The following is a 27,586-nucleotide window of genomic DNA, read 5'->3' on the forward strand; positions in this document are numbered from 1 at the left end:
GACTTACTAACTCAAACGTCTGAGAAAATAGCTCGAAATAGAGAAAAATTACTTGAAAATTTTATCTTTAAATTAAATCTTACGTATAGCAAAAAACGTTTGTTTTTGTTTGCTTGATTGTTTTTTTTTTCAGTCGTCTAAACAAGCTTCAATAGATTAACAATAAAAAAGGAGACATGAAATTAGACTTGACTGATTACTCCCTGATATTAGGAACTTGAATTTTAAAATGTGAAATCCAGAGCCTGTCTGTTGATGCAGGTGAATGGTTACATGATTTTATGAGAGGTTCAGTGAATTTGCCTTTTGCGCTGTCAGGTATTCTGCGTGATAAGCCTGCCTCACATCTGCACGTATGTGGATTTGCATCTACTCACCAGACACTTCATTAGGTACACCTGTTCAACTGCTTGTTTATCTAGTCATCTAACAAAGCCAATCACATGACAGCAACTCAATGCATTTAGGCATGTAGACACGATCAAGATGACTTGCAATAAGTTCAAACGGAGAATCAGAATGGTGATTCAAGTTACTTTGAATGTGGCATGGTTGTTGGTGCCAGACAGGCTGATCTGAATTATTCAGACACTGAAGATCTACTGGGATATTTTCTCATAAACCATCTCTAGGGTTTACAGCGAATGGTCTGAAAAAGAGAAACTATCCATTGCGCTCCAGCTGATGTCAGAGGAAAAAGCCCAGACCACTTCAAACTGATAGGATAGCAACAGCAACTCAAACAACCACTTGTTACACCCAAGGTATGCTGACAAGCATCTTTTGAAGCAGATGGGCTACAGCAGCAGACGAGCACACTGGATGCAATTCCTCTCAGCTAAAAACAAGAAACTGAGGCTACAATAAGCCACCCTGCATTGTATCAATGATTCAGACTGATGGTGGGGAAATGGTGTGGGGGATTTTTTTTTTTTTAGTACCAAATGAGCATCATTTAAACCCCACAGGCTTTCTGAGCATTGTTGCTGACAATGGCCATCCCTTTATGACCACAGCACACCCATCTTCTGATGGCTGCTTCCAGCAGGGTAACACATCATGTCACAAAGCGCAAATCAACTCAAACTGGTTTATTGAACATGACACTGAGTTCATTGTACTCAAATGGCCTCCAGTCACCAGATCTGAATCCAGCAGAGCCCCTTTGGGATGTGATAGAACAAGAGATTCTCATCATGGATGTGCAAAAACTGCAGCAACTGTGTGATGCCATCATGTCAATTTGGACCAAAATCTTGTAAGAATGTTTCCAGCACCTTGTTTAATTTATGCCATGAAGAATTAAGGGGGTCCAACCCAGTAACAGCAAGTTGTACCTAATAAAGTGGTCAATGGACCCCCATTCACTTTATTGGATAATCTTACTTTTAAAGAGTTGATACCAGACTGGTAATTCTTAAAAATCTCTTAACATGTTGCATATCAGCTCTGTGATAAATCTATTTTTCAAGTACCGTATTTTCCGGAGTATAAGTCGCACTTTTTTTCATAGTTTGGCTGGGGGTGCGACCTATACTCCAGAGCGACGTATATGTGACATTTATAACACATGAACCAAAATACTCCAGCCACTTGACATCTCCGTGAACTGCAGCTTTAAGGCAGTCTTGCGTAACCTGTGGGCGCAGTGGATGATGGATGGAGAGCACAGCTTAACGGCAACTGGGAGAATGCGCCACCCAACTTTCCTGGAAGTCATTGGATGGATCAAGAAAACATGGGCTTCAGTGACAACCAAACCATCCTGTTGGGATTCAGAAAGGCTGGAATAATTGGAACTGCAGCTGACGACGAGTCTGACTAACGCGACACAGAAGAGGAAGCGGCGCTTCGTCTACGGAGTGTACGGAATTGTTTAGAAGTGACACCGAGGATGAAGAATTCAATGGATTGATGGTTTGGTTAACTTGTTAGTATGTTCTTTATGCTATGGTTATCTGAATAACTTAATGTTACGTTAACATACTGTAGCGATTCTCTTAGTTAGAGAGCGTGTTGATGTTGTGGGATTTCGGACTGTTCGGGTGGTTCGTGAAGGCAGCATGGAGAGAGAGAAAAAGACCGAGAGCTTGCCTGTGTGTGTGTTGCTGTTCCGCTGTTGTAGTTGTGGTTGGCGTGGCTGTGGCCTACAGCAGCCGTTTTTCTGTTAATAAAGACGACCTTTGTTGTGAATATCGCCGACTTTGGAAGTGTGTTTACAACGTTACAATACCGAACACGTGTTCGTTGTGCGTCATGTAGCTGAATGTGCTACGTTAGCATAACGTAGGTGTAACCGTGTTCGTCCTGTTCTTTAATCCATTATTATTTTAAATTGCCGTTCAAGATGGAATTTGTGCTCTGAGTCTCGGATTCTATCAACCCCCCCCCCCCCCCCCCCCCCCCCCCCCCCCCCCCCCAAAAAAAAGTGCGACTTATAGTCCAGTGCGACCTATATATGTTTTTTCTTCTTTATTATGCATTTTTTGGCTGGTGCGACCTATACTCCGGAGCGACGTATAGTCCGAAAAATACGGTAGTAAAGAATGAATGCAGACCCAACTTCTATCATAGAAACAAAAAATAAATTGTACTTAAACTGAATTTCATCGTGCTGCGATTTCATTATAAAGGTAGCTCTAATATGATCAAGTCAGCTAATTGTCCACTGAGCTCCTCTAAAAATAGCTACACAATGAAGTGTAGACTGTTAATCTGCATATTTGGCCACGCTTGCCGTTGTCATACGCATTGCAAAATCTGCATCTAGGTATGGATGCATGGACAAAACTAAGCCACCGAAACAGAAACAATCATGTTTACTCAGCTATTTTAGAGAAATTCAAGTGGGAGAAACAGAAAAACACAACAGTAAGAAAAGTAATCCATGTCAAGAAATTACTATTGTACAAATTTTACAGTGAAGTAAACAGTACACTAATGCTGGAAAAATCTGAAACTAGCTGGTCAAAAGCAGTTGTTGCAGCATCCTTATAAGGCTGATGTACATATTAGTGGAATATAGTCTACATTCTTTTATCTTTTAATTAGTCTCTGCACTGTATATTTTGTAATTTTGTAATATTGTGCTATAGTTATAGCTCTAATATCTCTGTATATTTGCAATTTGTATACTTGTATATTGTCTTATAGTTTTTATACTTATTTGTTTTTTTTTCTGTAAGCACGAAGTACCGCAGCAATTTCCTAATGCTGTGAACCTGTTCACCCATATGGCAATAAAACCTTCTGATTCTGATTCTGATTTCCCTCATTGAATTTTACACATCAACTGTACACACACGGCATAGACATTCATTTTAGTACAAAAACTGCTAAAAAAAAACAAAAACAAAAAATGCTCAATGGAGATGAAAACAAGACTTTCCATTAAAATATACTGTGTTCTGAATCAAGGCAATACATTTTCACTTCTTCTTTGCCAAACTTCGAGGGGAGTTTTTAAGCAAGTCTCTGATTCTAAGATATGTTCCTGTGGCTTCAGCAACTTCAGTGAATTCTGGTGTATCTTCAAAAGGAACAATGCCAGCTGCAAACTTGCTCCGATGAGGAACAGCAGTTATCTTCTCGACAGAAGCACAATCTCCTCCCACCGTATTAGGGAAATCTGACTCAGGGCTCTGTGGGTTGTCAGCTTCGGCTTTTATTGGTTTGGGACTCTGAGGAGTGCTGTCCTGCGCTTTCATTGGTTCGGGACTCTGAGGGGTGCTGTCCTGCGCTTTCATTGGTTCGGGACTCTGAGGGGTGCTGTCCTGCGCTTTCATTGGTTCGGGACTCTGAGGGGTGCTGTCCTGGGCTTTCATTGGTTCGGGACTCTGAGGGGTGCTGTCCTGGGCTTTCATTGGTTCGGGACTCTGAGGGGTGCTGTCCTGGGCTTTCATTGGTTCGGGACTCTGAGGGGTGCTGTCCTGGGCTTTCACTGGGTCGGGACTCTGAGGGGTGCTGTCCTGGGCTTTCACTGGGTCGGGACTCTGAGGGGTGCTGTCCTGGGCTTTCACTGGGTCGGGACTCTGAGGGCTGTCATCCTCAACTTTGACTGGTCCAGGGCTTTGAGAGAAACCCTCTTGAATGTCTGGTTGAATTTCATTGCTAAAAGAAGGTTCTCCAGGTCTCATTGAATCCATTTCTTCATCCATGTCTTCTGTTTCCGTGTCCATGTGTGCAGATGTGGACACACTTGGTGAACTTGGTACGGGAGTTTGCATTGCAGGTGTCTCACAGTCACTATTAGTGGTTGTGTCAGCATTTTCTAGAGCTGCCATGATCTGCCTCTGCTGCTCTTCCAGTTCCTCCAGTGTCATGTCGTCCTCTGTTCCCTCTGCGGTCTCATCAACCACCACCCAGTCACACCCTCGCACAGCTGGAGAGCCATTGGTGGGTGTGGGTGGAGGTGTACCTTTAGGGAGAGGTGGGGGTGTGGGTGTAGCAGGAGGAGTGCCTTGTGGTAAAGGAGGGGGAGAACTGAAGCAAGGAGAGCCAGGGGGCAGTGGTGGCTGGAACTGGAAGTCACCAGGGCCATGAATATGATAAGGTGTTCCTGGATCTGTGAGAAGAAATAAAGTCATCCACAGACTATTTATTAAGTATTGTTCTGCAGCTGAGCTACAAATAACTGAACATCTGTTTAGAATATGACAGCATTGTTTCTGCCCACATAGCATGACCTAAATTAGTCATAAAAGTTAGTAAGATCCATATTGTTTTCACATTCCAAGAGGAAAAAAATAAATGGATGGATGGATGGAACTTCAAAATATACACACAGAATGAATTTGAAGGAATGTGATCCCAACTCTTGAAATCTAACCATTTGAGGAGCATGTGAATACAGGCTGAGTGACCAAGATGAATACTTACCTGATTCAATATCCATATCTGAGCTCCTGTTCGAGGTCCGGTCCGGGCTAGACTTGGTCTTCTTCCTCAGCTGTGGGGATGAGTCAAATTCATGTCTTCTCTTGTTGGAAGGGGCGCCAGGCTGTTGGCAAGGAAAGGCAACATGTAATAAGACTCTGGCCAAAACTGCACTTCTTTTCTTTGTTAGTGCCATTAAAAGATTTTAAATTAAAGTAATGAAATGTTTAAATCCTGTGGACTGAATGGAGCCCTGTTCAGTCAGGTTAGTAAAGTGGCTGTGTGAAATAGATTTTTAAAAGTGGCTCATGTGGACTACTGCACAGAGCAAAGTAGCCTCAATACTGAGTGTAGATTTTTGTGGCTTTAAAGAACAGTAATGGCTGAAACATCTAAATAAGTGATATTATCAGGAATGAGAGCGAATCTGATATATAGTGCTCAAGATGTCTGCATGGTGACATTTGAAAAAGTTTGGTTAAAGCTGGGAAGTTGTTGGCATGAGATGTCAGGAGCGAGCTGTGATATATACCACAGGAAAGAAGCTGGACAGGTAGGCTGCGTAGTTTTGCTTCATGTGGCTGCTCTGCATTGGAATCGAACCAAAGTGCATGAACTCCTGAAGGAAAGAGGAAAAAAACAGAAACAAAAAGTGACATTTTCCACTTTAAAAAAGGTCCCACCATCTAAAAAAAAAAGACAGTGTACCATCATCATGATGCCAACTCCTGGTGAAGGACAAAATCACAGCCTTAAATTGAAGCAAGTTAATAAAAACAAAGCAATGATTTGTAAATAATTTAAACTCCATATTTAATTGAAAATAGTACAACACAGTAAATTTGGACACAGACATTTAATTAGTCTTAAAAACTAATTTTGAAGTTGATGCCAGCAACATCTGTCAAAAAGTCATGAAAGGGTCATGTCCAAGCATCGCCCAGTTTCTGAGGTTAAAAAAATGAAATGTTTTCCTATTCTTGTTTGTTATAGCTGCTTAACAGCTCAGAGTATTTTTAGTAGTGTTAGAACCCAGTTTAGTACGTGAACTTTTACTGCGGGCCAGGCTGTTGGAATACAAACAGGATGGTCATCTGAATGGCTGCAACTGTTGCTCCAAATCCTGTGTTTCATCATACACGAGGCCTTCACAGTGCACTGATGGACACCCAGACCAGACTTTGAACTGTGCGGTGATAACTAGTCAGATGAACCCGCTCCTCTTCAGAATTTTACATTTTTAATTGTTAGGTGGCAGTGGTGTAATTTCTGGATCCTGTTTACATTTCTAATCAATGTTGAGCCCATTCAATAATCTCCACCATAGAATTTTGGATGTTGCAGACACTCTGTCCCTATGTCCATGTGTAGATATTTTTTTTCTTCAAATCATTTTTTTGACATTAATATCATTTATTTGAGTAGATGATGAACACCTCGAGCTCTTTGCAATTTTAAATTGAGAAACAGCCTGAAATATCTGTGGCCTCTTTGCCCATGCCGTTGATAAGTGTATAAACCTAACTTTTTCCCACAGTTTGGTTTCTATTACCACAGAGAAAACTAAGTGAATCAAAATGCATCACAATCCACATGAGAATGTTCAGTCCACTTACTGGCCAGACGTATCTGGGGTAGGAGCAAGCAAAGTAAATATAAGAAGAAGGTGCTGTTTTCTACACTAGAGAGCAATCAGTTCATTTATAGCTAACTGCGAAAGTTTGTCCACTCTGCTGTGTGCCAGAATGCAAAGCACACCTGGCTATGGAAGGCGTTTCACTCAAACTTGCAGCGTACAGTGTAGCCGAGTCAGACTGAGGTTGGATCACTTTCTAAATGAATCACTTTGTAGTTTGTTCAGAACTGGACCAAGACCGTCTCCTTTAAGGTTGCTTTGCTCTACACCTGAGTGCAGTTACTGTGTTCATATCTGCACAGAGAAACCGCACCAAGGGGAGAAATGAGGCAGTTTGATTTAATTTAGTCGATTTGAATTAAACAGTGTAAAGAACGCAGGCTATACCCAATCATGTTACTGATCAGTTGGTTTTTACCTAAAAAATTGTCAAGATTATTCAACAAGTTTTTAAAGATTTTTCTAGTCTTTCATTCCCCTTGTCCCATTTTTGTAAAATGGTTACTGGCATCAAATTCAAAATTAACAACACAGCAACATTAGACCTGTTTTTGCACTTTTTTCAATGAAATATTTTGTTTAAATGGTTTTCAAACATCGCATCATATATTCATTCACATTTTATGGGAAACTAGGCTGTACTGGAGGGTCACACAGCTGAAAAAGCAAACTGCAGCACTTACATCTTTCATTTTGTGTGGTGCAGGTACATTGAAGCCTGGGAAATCCACCAGCTTGGAAACATCATAAGAGATGTTTTGTGAAGTAGTGTTGTCTGTTAGACTGCCATCATTTGATGCTGTAAAAAGAACAAAAAATAAAAAAATTCTAATCTCTGTGGACTTCAGGAACTTAAATTTTTCTACTAGTTCTTTTCGAGAAAGAAAATAAATGTGGTTTATTTTTAAGTTTCTATTTTTAGTTAAAAACTTACCATTTCCATCATACAGTGATAAGCCAGAGTTTTCCATCTCTGCCTCTTTGAGCCAACCCGGTGGGTAACCTAGCTGCCTCATGCGATAGATCAGAGGAGGGAGGGTGTTTTCATCGATGCCCAGAGCTGTCAGCAGCTCCTCACTGTTCAAAAGCACAACACAGTTAAAAAATTAAATTAAGTTAAAAGGCTAAACACTAGGATTGTTTGGTTAGCAGTAGTGTTGAGCACATCTGGGTTAGAGCGTAAAACCTTGTGATATCAATCCTGAATCCTGCAAAATCCTAAACAACTTCACCTGCATCCAAGCTGCACAGAGAAGACCAATAGTCCAAAGAGGTTGAAGCTCCAGCAACACTGATGCGTTTTGGCCTGTGGCCTTCGGCAGGAACAGCGATGAAGGCCATAGGTCCAAGTGTTTCCGGAGTTTCAACCTCTTAACAACAAAAACACCGGGCGGTGGCAGCAAGCCCATAGTAGTCTCAGGTGTGGTTACACTTTTCAAAACTGAAGGATGTACCATATTTGATAGCAAGAAATCCAAATTCGCTGAAGGATCTGCAGCTAACATTATTACATCTGTCACCAACATGCAAGAAGCAGAACCCAAGGATGATGATGAAATTTTTAGTGAGACACTGACAGTGTCTTCAACCTTTTTTTCAGACAATTATTTAGGCAGTTTTGGTAAATTGCTGTCAGAGAAACAGGGCTTTTAATACTATTTTAATATTTAATACTGTACTACACTGTGACAGTGACATCAAGATCACAGATATTGGCAGACAGCAACCAAGGAAGCTGCTGTGGTGTGTAAAATGTTGTGAACACATAAGAAAACGTTTCAATAATGAAGTGCGGATTTATTATGCGACCAATTTTAAATTGAGTTCCGAAAAAGGTACCATCAGGTACCGATGCAAATGTTAAAGGTACCCAACTCCATTAGATATTGCTTGAGATTAAATGAAGATGTGTGCAGAGCAAAAAAAAAATCCTACCTCATGACTCCAGGCTTATATTTGGCAAACCGTTCCTCCACTTCATCAGCATGGTATCTCTGGTTACTCTGCATGGCTTGATTGTTGCTCTGATTGAACTCCTTTCTTCTCTCATTAATTGCAATCATGTCTTTAGGCTAGGAGAGTAACAATTCATTACTAAATTAAATTATTTTCTGGCCTTTTTTTAAAAAAAATGTGCTCACCTTAGATTTTTGTCATATTAATAAATCATTAATGGTACCTTGGGACAATCTCTCAGCTGATGACCGCTTGAACCACAGTTGAAACACATAGACTTTGGTCTGCAGTGAACAGAGACAGAATAATCATATATTAATATGGGAGACAGTAAACAAGCAAAGTTATAAACAGAAGATGGAAATTAAAAAAAAAAAAAAAAAAAAAAGGTTTGTAATGGTTCCAGTCTTGCCTTTTATCTTTCATTTCTATTTCCTGTCCATCAGTTCCAATGACTTGATTGAAGACTTGCTGATATCTTTGTAACAATTCAGGAAGTTATATTACATTCATCCATACAGTTATACGTCTTAAACTTTTTAAAACAGACTACACCATTTCATAGCCAATAAATGGCTGATTTATTCATGTTAAAGATACGTTGGAAGTTCCCATCCTTCAGTCAGCTGGGCGTTTTCATTCACCAGAGGCTGTCCAAGTTTATCAATATTGAAAGTAGTGAAATATAAGACACTTCCAACTACCTAAAACAAAAAAACATAATACAATTAGTTACTACTTGTGAGCCTATGCATCCCATCTTCAGTGTGTTCCATTGAGAAATAATTGCATGTACTCACTTTAAAGGCTTCCATTGTTGTTCTCACCCTACTAGAAGACATTTTCTGTGGATCTTCATCCAAAGCAAAAGCTGAATTCTTTATAGAGGGAGAAACATGTATTTTTAAACAGCATAGTGATATTGATGTTATTTACAGAGGTATTTGCCTCCATCTTGATTTCTTATTTTTGTTTTGTACATTTGTCACATTTAAATGTTTCAGATCAAACATATTTTAATATTAGACAACAATAACTTGAGTAAATACAAAATGCAGGTTTTAAATGATGATTTCATTTATTAAAAGGGGAAAAAAGCTATCCAAACCTACCTGGACTTGTGTGAAAAAAGTAATTGCTTCCTTTGTTATATCATGAATGAACTGTGATTAAGTGCATTATTTTGGAAGGCTGAGTTCAATTTTACTAGCCACACTCAAGGCCTGATTACCGCCAGACCTGCTGAATCAAGAAATCACTTAAATAGATCCTGTCTGACAAAGTGAAATAAGCTAAAAAATCTCAAAAAGCAACATGTCATAAAACAATATAAATAAACAGTTGAGAATCAAAGTCACTGATATCGATTGGTCTGGAAATGCTTACAGAGTCATTTCGAAGACTAAGAAAACAGTGAGAGCCATTATCCACAAATGGAGAAAACTTGGAACAGCGGTGAACCTTCCCAGAAGTGGCCGGCCAACTAAAATTACTCCAGGAGGTTACAAAAGAACCCAGAACAACTAAAGAACTGTGGGCCCCACTTGCCTCAGTTAAGGTCACTGTTCATTTTCAACAATAAGAAAGAGACTGGGCAAAAATGACATCCATGGGAGAGTACCAAGGTAAAAACCACTGCTGACCAAAAAGAACACAAAGGCTCATCTCACATTTGCCAAAAAACAACTTGGTGGTCACCAAGACTTTTAGGAAATACTGACAAGACAAAAGCTGAACATTTTGGAAGGTTTGAGTCCTGTTATATCTGAAATAAACTAACACAGCATTTCATAAAAAGAGCATCGTACCAACAGTCAAACATGATGGTGGTAATGTGATGGTTGGAGGCTGCTTTGGGACCTGGATGACCTGTCATAATTGATGGAGCCATGAATTCTGCTCTTTACCAGAAAATCCTGAAGGAGAATGTCCGGCTATCAGTTTGTGCTCTTGAAGCTCAAGCTCACTTGAGTTACGCAGCAGGGCAATTACTGTCCAAAACACACCAGCAACTGCACTTCTGAATGGCTCATAAAAAACAAAATGAAGGTTTTTGGAGTGGCTGAAAGTCTGGACCTAAATCTGATTGAGATGCTTTGGTGCAACCTAAAACATGAGATTCATGCTGGAAAACCCTTCAATGTGGCTGAATTAAAACAATTCTACAAAGAAGAGTACAACAAAATTCCTCCACAGCAATGTTAAAGACTCACTGCCAATTATCAGAAATGCTTGGCTGCAGTTCTTGCTGTCAAAGGTGGCACAACCAGTTATTAGGTTTAGGGGACAATTACTTTTTCCACAGCTATGGTAGGTTTGGATAATTTTTTTCCCCTTAATAAATTAAACCATCATTTATTTATTTACTCTTCATCAAACTAAATTTAATATTAGACAATCTAAAACATGTGTGACAAATATGCAAAAAAAACAGGAAGAGATCAAGAAAGGGGCAAATGCTTTTCCACAGCTGTCTATATTCTGGGTAAACACCTGAGGTTTGATGTGAAAGGAGGACTTCTTCTCACGATCTGGTTTCTGGTGCTTCAAAATCACACTGCAGATGCAGTCTTCAATTTCCTGACGACACTTCCTAGCAGGGCAATTGTTTTTGAATTTAAAATAAAGTGTAATTCACATGTTTGGATGCATCCGACTAAACATACTATAAAATTACAAGAGATGTCAGATATTTCACCAAAGAAAGACTTTTACTTATGAAAATAAACCTATTTAAAATAAAAAGAAATCTAACTTACTTTGATATGATATTGTTTGTATAAAGGATCTGAAGAAGAGGCCCGTCAGCGTTAACATCTTCAACTGTGATGCCGCTGTGAGGGGGAGAGACAGCGCAGGATCATGATTGGTGAACAGTTTCGTTTCATTTGAAATGATCAATGCTGAGTATCTCCTAATTACCTTGGTCGTGTCAGGATCCTCAGTTTCCTTCGTAATACTTTATGTGATCTAGGAGTTAAAGAAAAAAGACCAAGTCTGCAGAAAAAGGGCTGTTAGTAGACATTTCTATGTTGTGTTTTGGTTGCAGCCTATGTTAGCAAATGTAAGCTAGTGCTAGCACAAAGTGCCACAAGGATATTCTCCTCAGTGAGTCTCTGGATGTAATCATCGCTCTCCTCGAGCCTGCTCCGGAGCTGGCTCTTCTCGTCCTGCTCAACTTCGTCATCTGTGAAGCGAAGGTGCGTCGGAAGCGGCGGACCAGAGTCATCGAGCTGCTGAAAGAGCTCATTATCCCCGAAATCAAGCTCAGCCATAGCTGGCGCTACCCGATCCATACGCGGAAACACGATATGCAATACGCATGCGCAAAAGAGATTCTTCCTTGTCCTTTCACAATAAAACAACTTAACCATTACAATGCGTGACTGCGAAAAACCACTTGGATTATTTTAAACTTGCAGTAGCTGCGTAAAGTAATTGTTATTATAGACGAAATAAATGTATATTATTTTCCTGGTACTTTAAAGGTCATACTAAGCATATTTTATTAGTTGATATGTTATATACAAATAAACAGCATAAATGAAAAACTCATTTGATTTGTAGATAATTCCATTCTGTTCTTATTTAAATTTGACACAGTGACACAGTGTCCCACCTGTACATTACGTGCTTCCCTTAAGTAGCAGTATTAGAAGGCATAACATCCTTTTTCATTGCTATGCAGATTATACACAGTTTTATCTATCCATGAAACCAGATGACACACACATCCATCCATCCATCCATTTTCTTTTGCTTAGCCAGGGCTGGGTTGCTGGAGCAGCAGCCTAAGCAGAGAAGCCCAGACCTCACACTCCCCAGCCTCCTCTACCAGCTCATCCAGGGGGACCCCAAGGCACTCCCAGGCCAGCCAAGAGATATAATCTCTCCAGTGTGTCCTGGATCTGCTCCGAGCCCTCCTCCCGGTGGGACATGCCCGGAGCACCTCACCCAAGAGTCGCCCAGGAAGCATGCTTGTCAGATGCCCGAACCACCTCAACTGGCTCCTTTCAATGTGGAGGGGCAGTGGCTCTATTTTGAGCCCCTCCTGAATGGCTGCACTCCTCACCCTATCTCTAAGGGAGAGGCCAGCCACCCTTTGTAGGAAGCTCATTTCTGACGCTTGTATTCGCGATCTCATTCTTCTAGCCACTACCCAAAGCTTGTGACCATAGGTGAGGGTAGGGACGTAGATTGACTGGTAAATCGACAGCTTCACTTTCACGCTCAGCTCCCTCTTTACCACGACAGACCAATGCACTGTCTGCATCACTGCAGACGCAGCCCCAGTCTGACTGTCAATCTCCTGCTCCCTTCTCCCATCAATCGTGAACAAGACCCTGAGATATTTAAACTCCACCTGGGGCAGCAACTCATCCCTGAGCCAGAGTGAATACTTCACCCTTTTCCAGCTGAGGACCATGGCCTCAGACTTAGAGGTGCTAATTCTCATGCCATCCACTTCACACTCAGCTGCAAGCCATTTTACTGCGAGCTGGAGGCCACCACCTGATGAAGCCAACAGGACCGCATCATCTACAAAAAGCAGAGGTGAGATTCTGAGTTCACCAAGGCAGAAGCCTTCCGCCACCTGGCTACACCTAGAGATTCTGTCCATAAAAATTATGAACAGAATCTATGACAAAGGGCAGCCCTGGTGAAGTCCAACACCCTCAGGAAACGAGTCCGACTTATTGACTGAACCGCTTGCAACAACAGACACCCCATACTCCCACAGCACCTCCCACAGGATACCCTGAGGGACGCGGTCGAATGCCTTCTCCAAGTCCACAAAACACATGTAGACTGGATGGGCAAACTCCCACGCACGCTCGAATATCCTTGAGAGGATGAAGAGCTGGTCCAGCATTCTGCGACCAGGACGAAAACTGCATTGTTCCTCTTGAATCTGAGGTTTGACTAACAGACGGACCCTCCTTTCCAGCACCCTGGCATAGACCTTACCGGGGAGGCTGAGGGGTGTGATCCTCCAATAGTTGGAGCGCACGTTCTCCCATCTTAGAGATGGGGACTACCACCCCAGTCTGCCAATCCAGTGGCATCACCCCAGATCTCCACGCAATGTTGCAGAGGCATGTCAACCAGGACAGCCATACAACATCTAGAGCCTTCAGGAACTCAGAGCAAATCTCATCCACCCCAGGGGCCCTTTCACCAAGGAGTTGTTTAACCACCTCAGTGACCTCACCCCTAGTGATGGACGAGTCATCCCCCTCATCCCCAGACACTGTTTCCACTACAGAAGGTGTGTCAGAGGGATTAAGGAGGTCCTCGAAGTATTTCATCCACTGCCTAACTATAGCCTCAGTTGAAGTCAGCAGCGCCCCACACACACTATAGACCGTGTGAGTACAGCACCGCTTTCCCCTCTTGAGTCACCTGATGGTTTGCCAGAATTGCTTCAAGGCGATCTGAAAGTCTTTTTCCATGGCCTGACTGAACTCCTCCCACACCCTAGTTTTTGCTTCAGCCACCGCCTGAGCTGTGTTCCACTTGGCCTGCTGGTACCCATCAGGTTTCTCTGGAGTCCCACAAGCTAACCAAGCCCCATAGGACTCCTTCTTCTTGATGGCTCCCTTATCCTCCAGTGACCACCATCTGGTTTGGGGATTACCACCATGACAGGCACCAACGACCTTGCAGCCACAGCTCTGATCAGCAGCCTCAACAATGGAGGTGTGGAACATGGTCTGTTTCGACTCATTGTCCTCAGCCTCCCTCGGAATGCTGTCAAAGTTCTGCTGGAGGTGAGAGTTAAAGAGCTAACGGACTGGAGCTTCTGCTAGGCGTTCCCCGCGCACCCTCACAATACGTTTAGGTGTGCCAGGTCTGTCCAGCATCCTCCCCTGCCACCTGATCCAACTCACCACTAGGTGGTGGTCAGTTGACAGCTCAGCTCCTCTCTTCATCTGAGTGTCCAGAACATACGGCCGCAGATGTGATGATACAATTACAAAATCAATCATCAACCTGTGACCTAGGGTGTCCTGGTGCCACATACACTTATGGACATCCTTATGTTTGAACATGATGTTAGTTATGGACAAACTGTGGTTTGCACAGAAGTCCAATAACAAAACACCATATGAGTTCAGATTAGGCAGGCCGTTCCACCGAATCACACCTCTCCAGGTCTCATTGTCATTACCCACGTGTGTTGAAGTCTCCCAGCAGGACGATGGAGTCACCGGATGGAGCACCCTCGAGCACCCCACCCAGTGACTCCAAGAAGGGTGGGTACTCTGAACTGTCATTTGGCGCATAAGCACATGCAACAGTCAGGACCCATTCCCCGGTCTCAAGGCGCAGGGAAGCAACCCTCTCGTTTACCGGTGAAAACGCCAACGTACAGGCAGCGAGCCGAGGGGATACTTTCATCCCAGAGCCCTGCTGAGTCTTTTCCTTCACTTTCCATGAACTTGACAGATTTCCTCAGGCAGCTCATCACACCTGTGTGATAAGGAACGTTAGCAAATTCAGAAGGTATTTCCTTCAGAAAAGACTGAAACTGCGGTGATTTAAACCTTTCCCTCTTATAAAGGTCACTGTCTGTGTTACGGTGCTTATGACATTCTCTGTCTCCAGGACTTTGCTGCACAGTTTCCTGGTGTGTAACGCAGTGACGCATTGTCAGCTCACCTGTGCAGGTTTCCCTCTACATCTTCCCCTGCATCCGTCCCACCAATCCGCTCTTTTCGCCATGTCACAGGCAGGGAAAAGCCACACGGGTTTATCTCCAATGTCAGCAATCAGGTCCTCTGCCTCCCCCCGTTTTGAAAATTTGTTTTCCACTTTTAGTTTGGCCATTTTGAGGGGGGGGGGACTAACTTAAATGTCACTGTAAAAAATGCTGACCGATGTTTTTATCCGCTAATCAGTGATCAATGTGTCATTAGAAAACAGGTTAGGGCACAGGTCTTGGCCTGTGCAGCAGCTGTTGCAGTGCATGGTAATTAATAATAGCCATATGAAATTATCTCGCCGGCCGGATCAGGCCTCGCGGGCCTTGAGTTTGACACATGTGCTGTAGAGCATGGATGATGGCTAACAGAAACTTTCCTTCTGAGAGCTGCTCCCCCTTGCTTTCAAAGCCATTTATCTTTGGGGAAACCTACATAGTATTAAAAATGTTACCCAAGCACTTAACAACAATCAGAGTAGTTAGTTCGGGGTAATTTAGTTAAGTAAGATTGACTTTGTCATTGTTTGGAGGCTGGTTTGTATATATCCCCTTTTACTGTTTGTAAACAATGATGATGTAGGTAGCGATGTGCGCGCATTTTGGAAACGGAAATAGAGTTCAATAGCGTTTCAGTCTACGAGAAAGGATTATCAATGAAAGATCGTGAAAACTACCTGCAAAAATTAATTTTGACCACCAGCAACCGACTCCGATCCCTGTGGTATGTTAACAAGTGGCCCAATATCCGTGGGCGGATATATATGTGTATTTGGTGGAGAAAACCAGTGTATACACCGGAGAGAAGTTGCAGCGCATTTAAGTCACTGGATGCTTACAATTATGTTGTTTGCGACCATGTACCGAACGCTAAATATCATGACACAGACTCTGAGTTTTGTGTCTTGAAAGCAAAAGTTCTTCCAAGTCAAAGACAAGGAAACAGGACCGCTGTGTATGAGGCTCGGGCCATTGTAAACAAGTCAGAGAACTACGTCCTCACAGCGGATTGTACCTGCATGGCAGCATGAGTACTTTTTCAAATTGCTTTTCTAGCTTGCTAAGAGTTTTCCGGCTGCAGATATTATTGATTTACAATGAAAAAAAAATAATATATACATATACTGTTCTAGTCACACTGTAAGACTCGCTCAACCATTCATATGCGAGACTAGTCAGACTTTTATCTGGCACTGCATTTTGTAATCTATAGTGCAATTAAATATTAATTTAAAAATCAGGACTCTCTGAGTCCAGCGATGCCTCACCTGTAAATAGCCATCCACACTACAGTTTAAAAGCCAAATAGCTTACCAGCTAATACTGTTTAGATACCTGACATCCCGGTATAAACAAAGGAAGTTAAATAACTTTACCTGATATAAAATGGGCGCTTCAAACATGAGCATTTTCTGATCGTGTCCTCAGTCCAATTTTTATCAGTACATTTGATGGCTTGCAACCACAGAGGCCTCTGTTTTCTCTCAAACAGCCGTGATCCCCTGGGATTCGGTACAACTTCAGTCCACTTTTGGTAGAGTAGAAATTCTGACAGCCAAACACACAACAACCACATATTTTGATGCTGATATCGCCTTTAAATCATGTTTAAATGCTGCCCAGTCTCCTTGTTCTTATTGATTTGAATGGAGTAGCAGTTCACTACCGTTACCAAAATGCGCGCGCATCCTTTGATGACTTAGGCTGTAAGAGGGTCTATTGTCACGGCCTCGCACACTCCTTCACTTGATCGCCACGCACACACATTTTGTAATTTGTCATTATTGCAGTTGAACTTTTTTTTTTTTTTGATTTTTCGGCTTTGTTTACAGAAAAGTGTTTTAAAGAACTTTTTTTTTTTTTTAATTTGGAGGGGGGACAGGAAGTACGTAAATTTTTGCGCATGTGTAAAACGAACCGTGTCCTGTCAGTCAACGTTGAGGGTTGAAAATAATTTGTTTCTGTTTCGTGTGCACTCAGTTAGGTTTGACTATTTTTTAATTATTATTTTTCACTTTAATTTTCAGTCTCCCTTCCACCAGGGACATTTTCAGGGGGACAGGACATACCTGTGACTTCCAGCAATGTCAGATAGCTCGGTTATCCAATTAACGTTGCCGCAGTTGGACGGGGGCTCGAGGAGGATTCGTTTTATTTACCTGCTGGGTCTGACGTCGTTCAGACTGACAGAGTGCACCGAAGAGGTGAGTTAATGGTTATCAGGTGGTTCTGCTCTTATAGAGAAGTGGTGGTGGATCACCACGAGCATAGTGAACAGATCTCCATCCATGACGGTCCCAGACTTTTGGACAACATACTGATAATGATTAACATTAAAATAATGTAGTAACAAACAAAAGTATTTTAGGCTTGATTTAAAAGCTCTAACACAATACGACAGTTTTAAAATTTTAGTTTACCAACATATATTCATCGGTCACTTTATTAGGTACACGTTGATATTGTCGGGTTGGACAAACTTTTGCCTCGAGAACTGACCTAATTCTTCGTGGCTGAGATTCTGATCAGTTTAAAGTTCAGTAGGTCACCTTGACCATGTCTGAATGGCTAAATACATTGGGCTGCTGCCATGTGATTGGCTGGTTAAGATATTTTGCAGCTATCTGCAGCAGCTGAATATATGTACATAATAAAGTGGCCGGTGTTATCGTCAGGCTTCATATGGAGGTGGCTCGATATTCATCCTCTCTTTCAGGGTTCAACGATTCCTCTCTATTTGGGAGCCGATCTCCTCTCAAATACTGATGTCCGTACGGAGAACCATCCCAGATACCACGCCAAGTTCGCCAAGAAAGGCCTTGCGACAAAAATAACTTTTTCCTCAGGTAAAATGTAGACATACCATGGGGGTTGAACATAGCGTACACCAGTGGCTCTCAAACTGCGGTGCAAACAATCAGATGAAACAAATATGACTGAGGTGAAGGAATATCATTATTTTTTTAGGGGGAAAACATAAATAACTTCATGCTATTGCACTGATGTTATGAACATCTTTTTTTAAGTAAACATTAAAGAATTACCAGGGCGCACACAATGTCACACTTATTCCCCTGATTTTGTTTAAGCTTTCAGGTTTCACGGGTTGAAGGTACCTTCTGCAAATAACAGCCTGTGGTTCTACAGCATTCAGGGACTGTTTCGAGTCGCCTTTGAGATGTACAGCAAGCAAGAGCAGCTTGCGGTGCTGGAGAACTTCCAGGTACACATTGTGTATATGTGTTAATTTTATTTTTATATCACTATACATGTTTTAATAACGTCTGTCTTCCAGGACGTCTGGAAAGCACAGATCAGTGACAGCCCTCTGCAAGTGAGTTACAACCTCAGCATGCAGCTGGACTCTTCAGGGTCTCTCAGCCAGTGTGACACACAACCAAGGGATCCAATTTCACAAACTCCTTATTGCCAGACTGACAAGGAGCTGGTACATGTTAGTTGCATGGACACAGCTGATACATCAGCAGATCATGATTATTGTTTTTTCCCCAAGCAGAGCTTACAATCTGAGCAAAGACAACCAGTTATAGCTACAGTGAGACAAAAATTGCACAGCTTGGATGAACAGTTCTCGTCCATAACTCAGAGCTGCTCAGAGCAGCTGGAGACCATCTTGCTGCTCCTGGAGAACATTGATCGTTACATAAATGGGAATCTTGAAGAAAAGGATGCGACAGAGACTGTGCTGGCCCTGCTAAAGGCGAAAGACTGGGGCCCGGTGTATTCAAGCTGCTTGCTTACTTGTGTAGGACAGTGGCTTGGCCAGCAGTTTCATGCAGCCAACAGCAGCATCAGCCAGAAAGTGGAGGGCTTTAAATTTCAGCATATTGAGCGTATCAGTGACTTGCCACCTGCTGAGGAACTAGCCACAGAGCTCTTCCCTGAAGCCATGCAGACACTGCTGCTTCACTGGATGGGCTTAAGTGAGGAATCCAACATTGAAAAGAGACACAGCGAATACCCAATCCTGCTCCTCATCCTCGAGTTTGCCAACCACAACCTCATCACTGGTGTGGCTCATGTGTTGTACTCCAGTCTTATATGCAAGTAAAAGTGGATTTTCACGAGTATCAACACAACCTGTTTTTTTTTTTTTTTAACAACTTGTTATATTCAAATAAAAGTTTATTTTTGGCATGCATATATTTACATATTAACCTTCTAAGGTTGGGTAACAACTAGGGCAAGGTTTAGTCAAAAACATTTGTTACACAGTACTGTGCAAAAGTCTAAAGCATCTCTTTTGCTATAAAAAGGGAAATGGATGGAGAAATAGATCAATAGAAATACAGCCTGTGATATGGCAAAAAACAATTTGTAAACTTCTAACAAGCTTGAAAGTCAGTATTTGATTATGACCACCTTTGTTAATATTCCACTGTTTTCCTATCCAGGTATGCCTTTACAGCATTGGCAGTGTATTTGGGATCATTGTCATGCTTGCATGGTAGATCAAAATCTTCTGCATTTTTAACGCCATCAGTTCGAACAAGCTCTCACCACTGGCTGAAATGCAGGCCCATGGTATTTTACAGATGGTTGTAGGCACTCACTGTAGTACCCCTCTCCTGACCACCTCTGTACATACTGACAATCATTTAAAAAATGTATTTCAATTTTAGATTAATCACTCCATAAGACCTGTGGCCACTAATTTTTCTGTCTAGTTCATATGTAATGTGGCATACCCCAGCCTTTTCTCGCTGTTTCACTTCCTTAAGCACGGCTTTGTGACAGCCACCCTTCCACTGAGAGCATTTCTGTGTCTTTGGTGAACAGCAGATGGATCAACTGAAGGACCAAATTAATCTCTCAGGTCCTGTGTCAGGTCTTTGCTCAATTTGTTCCTATTTCTTAAGGATGTGACTTCTAGATACGGTTTATCTACAATAGTTTTTAGGCCTGCCACTTCTTTTGTCCTTGTTCAATTCCTCAAAAAAGACTTTTTTTAGGATACACGTCACATTATGCTCAGATATGCCAAGTTTTCAGTGAATAGCTTTTTGGTAATCACCTTGTTGATGCAAAACTGCTATTTTATGCATGTCAAATTGTTATCTTTGGCATTTTTCATAGATTTAAAGAAATGAGAACAAATAATTTTTTTACAACAGGTTGCTAGTAAAGTACCTAAAGATACAATTTAAAACTAGTTGGGTGCCTCTTTATGCTTGAATGATTCATAGGTCAGTGTTAAGTGGCTTAAAAAAACAACCAAAACATTCCTCTGAAAATGGTCAGGTACAACGACTGAACTGAAAATGAGGGGAAAAGCAGAACTATTACTCAAGACCACTTTAAAAAAAATACAACACAGTCCTCCTATGTTACTCTTTGCAAGCAAAGTATTTAAAAAAAAAAAAAAGTAGCTCAAGACTTTTTCACAGTGTTGAATAAACGGATGCTGGAAACATACAGATTATAAGCAATGTTACTTTCCCAGGATCCCCTTAATTTGTAGCAACTGTTATTACCCACATGTATCGCATATAAAATCCAGTACTGTGACGTATTATAAAACCTTTTTTCAGACACAAAACTAATTTATTTAAAGAATGTTTGAACCATAATTATTCCTGCCATGCTCATCTCTCTACAGGACAATTCAGAAGACTGTATGTATTACAACCCATCCGCTAATACAGAGAATACATATTGCATTTTATACAAGGTGTTTCTGCCAATCAGGAGAAGAGAAACTAAAGGATTCTGATTATGCTACTTTGACCTCAGATACCTTTTGCTAATGGATGTAAACAGTGTTCACTTGAACCACATATTTAGTTTATGTTCAAACAATCACATCAATATACATTTGACTTGTTTTTTAAAAAGTTAGCACATTATTCAAAACATATGCACTTTTTTATCCAGCATCAACCCAACAAAATGATGCTTCCTTTTCCAGAGATGTACAGATTAATAAACACTGAGACAAACTCAGCAACTGGCTATTTACAATGTTCCAATATGTGAGACCTTTGTCTTTAAATAAATTACATATTCAGAGCAACATCCGTGAAAGCTTTAGGGCTAGCAATGAATTGGGAGTCCCATACGATCAAGAGTGGCAACGACAACCAGTTTGGCACTACATGGAATCCATTCCACGTGAGAATGAGGAGGAAAAGCCGAGGCCCATTCCCCTCTGAGTGTGTGTCTGAGAACGAGCCATCTCATACTGAACATCAAGGTTCCTAAACATCTCCTCCTGCTTCTGAAGAGTCTTGATGCCTTCATCGTTGAGTGGTTTGGCAGCTTCCACTTCGTCATCTCCCTGCAGAGACAAAACCATTCAGTTTAAATTTAATGAGTTGTAGCTTGAAAAGCTAAAAGTGGTGGACCTGACCTAAAAAAAAAAAAAAAAAAAAGCTGATTAAAATAACAGTTTTACTTACTTTAATACCCATCAGTTTGCGAAATTTAACATTTTGGTCCTTGTTTCCAAAGTTAAGCTTCTCCCACAGCTCCGCTGTCTGGGACTTCTCCTTAGAAAATAATAATAATAAATAAAAAAATCTTGTAATTTATGACATTTTAAAAGTTTGTTGAGTCAACTTAAAGAAAGAAGGCAGAGAGTACTAATGTATTGATTAAAACCACCAGCAAAAATCAGATCTTACCCCATCCTTTTTTCCCTGCCATAGCATTTTCCTCTTCTTCTCCTGCTCTGCAAACTTCATTGGATTTACAGCAGACGGGTTATAGTAGCTGGGCACGGCAATACCAGTCTCTGCCAGTGTCTTTGCTTGTAGGGCCGCCATCTGTGCTGCCATGGCGATCTGAGGCGTAACCTGCGTCCCAGAGGCCAGGAGAGCTGCCACATTGAGGGCGGGGTTTGAGGCAGCTGCTGCAGCTGCAGCCGCTGCTGCAAACAAAACACAGACCAACATGATGAACTGAATCGTGAGTCAGCTTCTCAAGTTTCAAAACTCTGCATGGTTAGCACTTCTCACCTGCGGCTATCTCCTGCTGTTGCTGCTGCTGTTTCTCAAACATTTCCTTCTCCTTCTGCTCCTGTAGTTTCTTCGCTCTCTCCAGCCTGGGAAGAAGACTGAAGACTATTTAGTTCAATTGGTTAAAATGAACAAAATCTCTCCACCCAGACATAAACCATGAATGCTGAAAAGACACCAGGAGATTCTTACAACCACTAATCTATAAAAGCCATACTGTATTTTTGTTTTATAAAACTTTCCACCAGCAGGGGGAGTGGAGACGCCGCTAATGAGGCCAGTGTATTTATTTCATCAGTGGCTTCCACATTTGCCTAACAAATCCCTGGTTCAGTCCCAGGAGCAGACAAATCTCTTGGGGGTTGTGTCAGGAAGAGGAGAGCAACCTCTGGTGGCAACCTCTTGTGAATAAGGGAGGAGTTTCTCATTTAATTAGTGACTTCACCTGAGACAGGTGCTGCAGTGGAGAATGAGAATGGAGAATGAAAGCAAACAGTTTTTGACTGTGCTGTACCTTCCTGTTTCCCACTTTCTTTTTTCCTTTGCACAAGAGCCAGCAAGAGCTGCCAGAGGATACCAAACTCCATGATGGGACCCAGCAGGAGGATTTGAACTATTTAATGTCTTCTTGTACCAGAGTCCTTTACATCTTAGATTGATATAATGATGCTAAAGCTTCTGCTAGCTCTCTTTCTGCTCCCACATTTTCTGAAACCAGCCACTCATCATTTCTTCTCTTAGCTACAAATTTAACTACCTCTTATGAACAACATTACTATCTAACAAGTGCAATATGAATGAGAAGTCTGACAGCAGCCACAAATTGTGGTATTAAACTTCCATCTGAGATGCAATAATAAATGTCTTAATTTTTGGGTTGGGGTTTAAACGTTTAAAAAAAACAAAAAAAAAACACTGCTTTAAAGCTGTAACAGCCAATTATGCACACTGCAACTGCCCGTCAGTCATTTTCTTACCTTCTTGCCAGCGCCTCTTGAGCATCCATGGCTGTGTTTCGGCCCCGGAAGGCAGGTGGACTAACAGTTCTGCTTCGACTCTTCCTGCGCACCTTTTCAGTCCTTTTCTTTCGTTCCCTGGAGATAAAACCCAGTCAGTCAACAAAAATACTGTTAATGATGTAAAATCTAAGACGAAAAAAAAAGTCCAAAAGTGCTTCATCGCTGATGCTCTCATTTCAGCTAAGCCCACCTGCTCTTACTGCGACTTCTGCTATGGTGACGGTGTTTGGTCCTTGAACCTGAGCGAGACCTGGCCTTCTTCTTCTTGTCCCGGCTGCGTGATCTTGATCGCCGCTTGTCCCTACTTCTGCTGTGGTGCCGTCTGAAAGCAACATTAATAAAATGACTCAAATGCAACCAATTCAAACAAGTAATCTAACCATTCTTGGCACACTTGTGTGCAAAGTTCAATAAATAACTCAGCAGAAGCTACAGCCAGTAAGGAGACTTGCTCCTTTCTTCACTGCTCACTTTATTGAGCAGACTGACCTCTCTCTGGACTGTGATCTGGACAGGCTCCGGCCCTTCGAGGACTTCCTGTCCTTGCGCCTGGATCGCTCCTCCCCGTTCTCTGCTGAAAGTCTCTCTTGCAGTTCATCTGTTTTTCGGTGTGATTTCGATGGCTTCTCAGAATCCCTCTTTCGTGCCTGTTTTAAGAAGAAGTTGTCTCTTTCAGGAAAATAGTGCAACAAAAAGAGTTAGTACCATGGCGTACAGCATAAGGTATGTAATAAAATTGACAAGCTGAACAAAACCTTGTCATTTCAAACCCATTTCCTTAAAAAGAAAAAAGAAAAAAAAAAAATCACAGAATGTAATTCTTAGAGAAAAAGTGCAAATGTGGGCATTTACTGCATGGACAACTTTGGCTTATAGGAACCAGCAAGCCTTAATTACATTCAGTGTGCATTAAAACTACGAGAAGAAAACACTTTAAGGAGTTTTTGTTTTCCAATTTGGCAGCAGCAAATGAGTGCAGAACCAATTAATTTGTGCCCACTGAAAGGTTGATGTAGGATTGAGCATCCAACGTACTCTTTACACCCACACATTTGATTGCGTTTGGATTCAATTTGAGTTTAATTAGATTAATTATGCCCATCCTCAGCTGCAAGAGATGCAACAGTTAATCCAACTTTCTACTCATAATGTGAGACAAATAGGAGTTTGAATGGCAGATAGTTACCTGTCCCAGTAGTAGGCATATTATTTTGCTATGTCAGCAGGGTCTTCTGTTCAGTCTCTTCGTGCGTTAGCACGCTGAGTATGATTTATTGTAGAAATGTTATCATGTGATCTCCACACAGGATTTAACAAAAAATAAAAGGAGAAAAACTACTCTTCACCTTTTAAAATGGTTACAAACAATGACAGATCACCAAGGACACAAGCTTCCTTTGAGACATGAGAGCACAACAAGGGCAAAAAAAGACCCTTTCCATGTGACCCTTTCCCATCACCATCTATTTCTTGTCTTCTTAACTTTGGCTATTATAAAATGTTCAACCTAAGAAAACATACTCACCTTGACTTAAAACTAACAATATAACTTAGGCTCCTTAAAATTACATCAAATGTTTCTAACTATAGAAACAAAGGTATTAATTACCTCTTTGCTCCTGCTGCGACTCCGTCTGTATTTTCTGTCACCTGGAGAAAAAAAGACAGTAGAGTACATTTCAGAAATAAATTTCTGATCAAATTTCTCTGACAAGATGATCCCCGGACAAGTATACAGCAAAGCCACTGTGCATAGTATTTAGTCGACCAGATTCGCGTAGAGTATGTGGCTAGATTCAAGATTCAAGAAGACTTTATTGTCATTATATGTAAACATATAACGAAATTTGCGTTCCAGAACACCCATCCAAGAGAAATACAAACAACAGAAACAAACAGGGGGGGACAGGTGTCTGAGGTCGTGCAGCCGTTTTGCTGGCGCTCCTTTTAGCAGGAAAACATAAAGAGATACACTGGGATAGGTAGGTTCAGGTTTTAATATATAGTACTGTATATTCACTGTGTAAATGACTTTATGGTCATTCTTCATTTCTCTTTGTATCTGAAAGTGTAGCTGCTCAGTAAATTCATTAATATACATTGTATAATGACAATAAAGCACTTCTAATTTTTAAACCTCACACCTCTCTTCGCCTCTTCTGCACCCAAAGACAGCCAGCAGATAGTTTGTTATTTGAACTGGATGTTGCGTGTGAGCAGCCTCATCAGAAATCAAGAGCTGAATCTTGAGAGTTGAGTTTAGTGAGATTGGTGTTGTTAGCTGAGAGATTCTTCTATAGTAAATTGCAAATAATGACCACACATTTTAAACACCGAGCGCCTTTATGGCAGGCTATACAATTTTGAGACTACATCACCCAGCCCTAGTAGGGATCATTAGAACTTGTGTTATTTTGGGCACTGCTCAGTATCTTGGATTGTTCTGTGCCGCTGGCCCTTTTTTGTCTAGGTTACCACTAAGTTGGGACGTGACAAAATTGTATAAAATAGCTCCAACGCATGTATTTTTGTACTGCCTGGGTGGTGCATACTAACGTTTTCGGTCTCTGGAGCGTGACCTTGACCGTGAATGGTGATGTTTGGAGCTTCTGGGAGACTTCGATGACTCCATATGCTTTTTTCTGTGATGAACTGGAGAGCCAGATCTGGTCAAGTCGACAGAGTCATTGTCACTCGCCTGAAACAAAGATATGTGGAATCACAACAGGAGCTAATTAGTGAAGTGCAGTATACCCAAGTGTTATAGAGCTGAAAAACTATTATCTGCTATGGCCTTAACTTAATCAGAGTTCCTCCTGTGTACTAATGAAAAAACAAACAGTAGGACTGTAACAAAATGCCGATTTTGCATGTAAGCACCACCAGTGGGCATGAAGTCCCCTTAATCAACACAGGTTTATACATTTTCCTGTTACTTCTGGAGTAATCAAAGATTTTTGATAATCAAAAATGCATTTTAAGCTCGAGTAAATTAAACGCAACTTAAAAATAAATACTGTTTAAATTTTTTCTAAGTTTCAATCCTGGTGATTTTTACTTTGGTGGTTTCCCATATTTTTAATAAGCAGGAAAAATCTGCTAACGGAGTTTTATGGCACTGAGTTAGAGTATATTTTTATGAACATTCACCAACAGACCTTGAACGATTAAATGTCCGATCAGTTTATATTACTCCTTCCAAATAATCCTCAAGGCTGACATCTACTCTAACAGATTAACATCACTTCTGTAGTAAATTAGACATGAATAGCCTTGTAGTTAGGAGGGGAGCCAGGCATAAACTAAATATTCATAAATTACGACTTTTTCAGTATTGCTCAGCATTTCTCAACATACTCTGATGGGCGATTAACATCCTTCAATACTGCAATATAACACTAACTACCAAAATATACTGATATTTAGTGTGTGGCTCACAAAGACTAAAATACATCGCATTTCAAGGTGCAGTCATTGCCGCGGCCGACTCACAATCCACAGGTCACCGCAGAGTTAATTAATAGTTAGCTATGTCACTCCTGTGTCCTAACGTGTTGCTATTATGTTGGATTACATGCGTTTTATTAACCTCGTGAAATAGACAGCGAGTAACCCATAATCTAGTCTACAAGAGCTAAATCCCTCTATGCTCGTTGCTCAAACCTTCACCACGAAGATATTTTGAGCAATTTTATCGTTAACTCGGCCGCTAAGCTAACACACGCTAGGCGCCATCTTTATGAAAAAAAAATCCTGACTGCAGCCGAAACTTCTACTAAAATTACAAAGCGGTTACTAAATTCATGTCCATCTTTATTATGATAACATAGCGATACTTACCGACATTATGTCGAAGTATAATATATATGCGTAACTGCGATTTCTTTGTTGTCTTTGTAAACGAAGACGGAAAGGTAGAGGTAGCTCACTGCTAAGGCCCGCTGACTAGCTCCTTAGAGGTAACAACTGAGTTGCCAGTTGTTGCCCCCGAATCAGGTAAATACCAAACTGAAGGAACAAAAATATCATAATAATAATAATAATAATAATAATAATAATAATAATAATAATAATAATAATGGACTTGGGCAGAGAAGGGATGGTGGATATATTGGACAAATGATGTTAAATAGCACGATGACACAATGACTGTAACACTAGAATACATACATAATATTGTAATACAAAATGACTTTTAAACAGTCATTAGTTTTACAACCTTTAAAAACGTATTACAAAAAATGTCTGTTTAAATGATGCTCGCTTGTTGTAAAAATGCAAACATGGCTACGAGTCCTAATGTTTAAACCGCTGCATTAAATGCGGCAGTAAATCATCAAACCTGGCAACACCAGAGCCTCGCCGGATATTCCTGCTCTTCAATTGGTTTCTTTTTACTCTCATTTTAGCCTTTCAGGCA

General features: G+C 41.2%; 3 protein-coding genes across 7 annotated transcripts; 1 reads left to right on the forward strand and 2 right to left on the reverse strand.

Moving 5' to 3' along the window:
• Window positions 1-3,148: 3,148 nt before the first annotated feature.
• Window positions 3,149-11,786, reverse strand: zcchc8 (zinc finger, CCHC domain containing 8). Of its 2 annotated transcripts, XM_030737437.1 has the most exons (15): window positions 11,568-11,786; window positions 11,390-11,432; window positions 11,227-11,301; window positions 10,961-11,060; window positions 9,268-9,345; window positions 9,068-9,171; window positions 8,880-8,945; window positions 8,691-8,751; window positions 8,447-8,583; window positions 7,446-7,588; window positions 7,195-7,310; window positions 5,408-5,494; window positions 4,879-4,999; window positions 4,008-4,564; window positions 3,149-3,968 (listed from the first exon to the last, which is right to left on the reverse strand). In XM_030737437.1, exons 1-15 carry the CDS (start codon window positions 11,761-11,763, stop codon window positions 3,429-3,431), a joined length of 2,424 nt encoding a protein of 807 aa, XP_030593297.1. In that variant the 5' UTR covers window positions 11,764-11,786; the 3' UTR covers window positions 3,149-3,428. The 2 variants fall into 2 exon arrangements, with proteins under 2 accessions (XP_030593297.1, XP_030593296.1); XM_030737436.1 differs by having other exon boundaries at window positions 3,149-4,564.
• Window positions 11,787-17,093: 5,307 nt separating this feature from the next.
• LOC115785503 (uncharacterized) lies at window positions 17,094-19,261 on the forward strand. The gene is made up of 4 exons (XM_030737202.1): window positions 17,094-17,374; window positions 17,887-18,016; window positions 18,260-18,393; window positions 18,466-19,261. Exons 1-4 carry the CDS (start codon window positions 17,255-17,257, stop codon window positions 19,240-19,242), a joined length of 1,161 nt encoding a protein of 386 aa, XP_030593062.1. The 5' UTR covers window positions 17,094-17,254; the 3' UTR covers window positions 19,243-19,261.
• A 1,192-nt stretch (window positions 19,262-20,453) lies between these two features.
• rsrc2 (arginine/serine-rich coiled-coil 2) lies at window positions 20,454-27,130 on the reverse strand. Of its 4 annotated transcripts, none has more exons than XM_030737201.1 (10): window positions 27,007-27,130; window positions 25,723-25,864; window positions 24,776-24,816; window positions 23,656-23,813; window positions 23,357-23,488; window positions 23,125-23,241; window positions 22,148-22,233; window positions 21,815-22,056; window positions 21,590-21,679; window positions 20,454-21,468 (listed from the first exon to the last, which is right to left on the reverse strand). In XM_030737201.1, exons 1-10 carry the CDS (start codon window positions 27,010-27,012, stop codon window positions 21,283-21,285), a joined length of 1,200 nt encoding a protein of 399 aa, XP_030593061.1. In that variant the 5' UTR covers window positions 27,013-27,130; the 3' UTR covers window positions 20,454-21,282. The 4 variants fall into 4 exon arrangements, with proteins under 4 accessions (XP_030593061.1, XP_030593060.1, XP_030593059.1 ...); XM_030737200.1 differs by having other exon boundaries at window positions 21,815-22,059; XM_030737199.1 differs by having other exon boundaries at window positions 22,148-22,245.
• Between the last annotated feature and the right edge of the window lie 456 nt (window positions 27,131-27,586).

Source organism: Archocentrus centrarchus, chromosome 9 (genome assembly GCF_007364275.1).
Source record: "Archocentrus centrarchus isolate MPI-CPG fArcCen1 chromosome 9, fArcCen1, whole genome shotgun sequence".
NCBI classification, from domain to species: domain Eukaryota; kingdom Metazoa; phylum Chordata; class Actinopteri; order Cichliformes; family Cichlidae; genus Archocentrus; species Archocentrus centrarchus.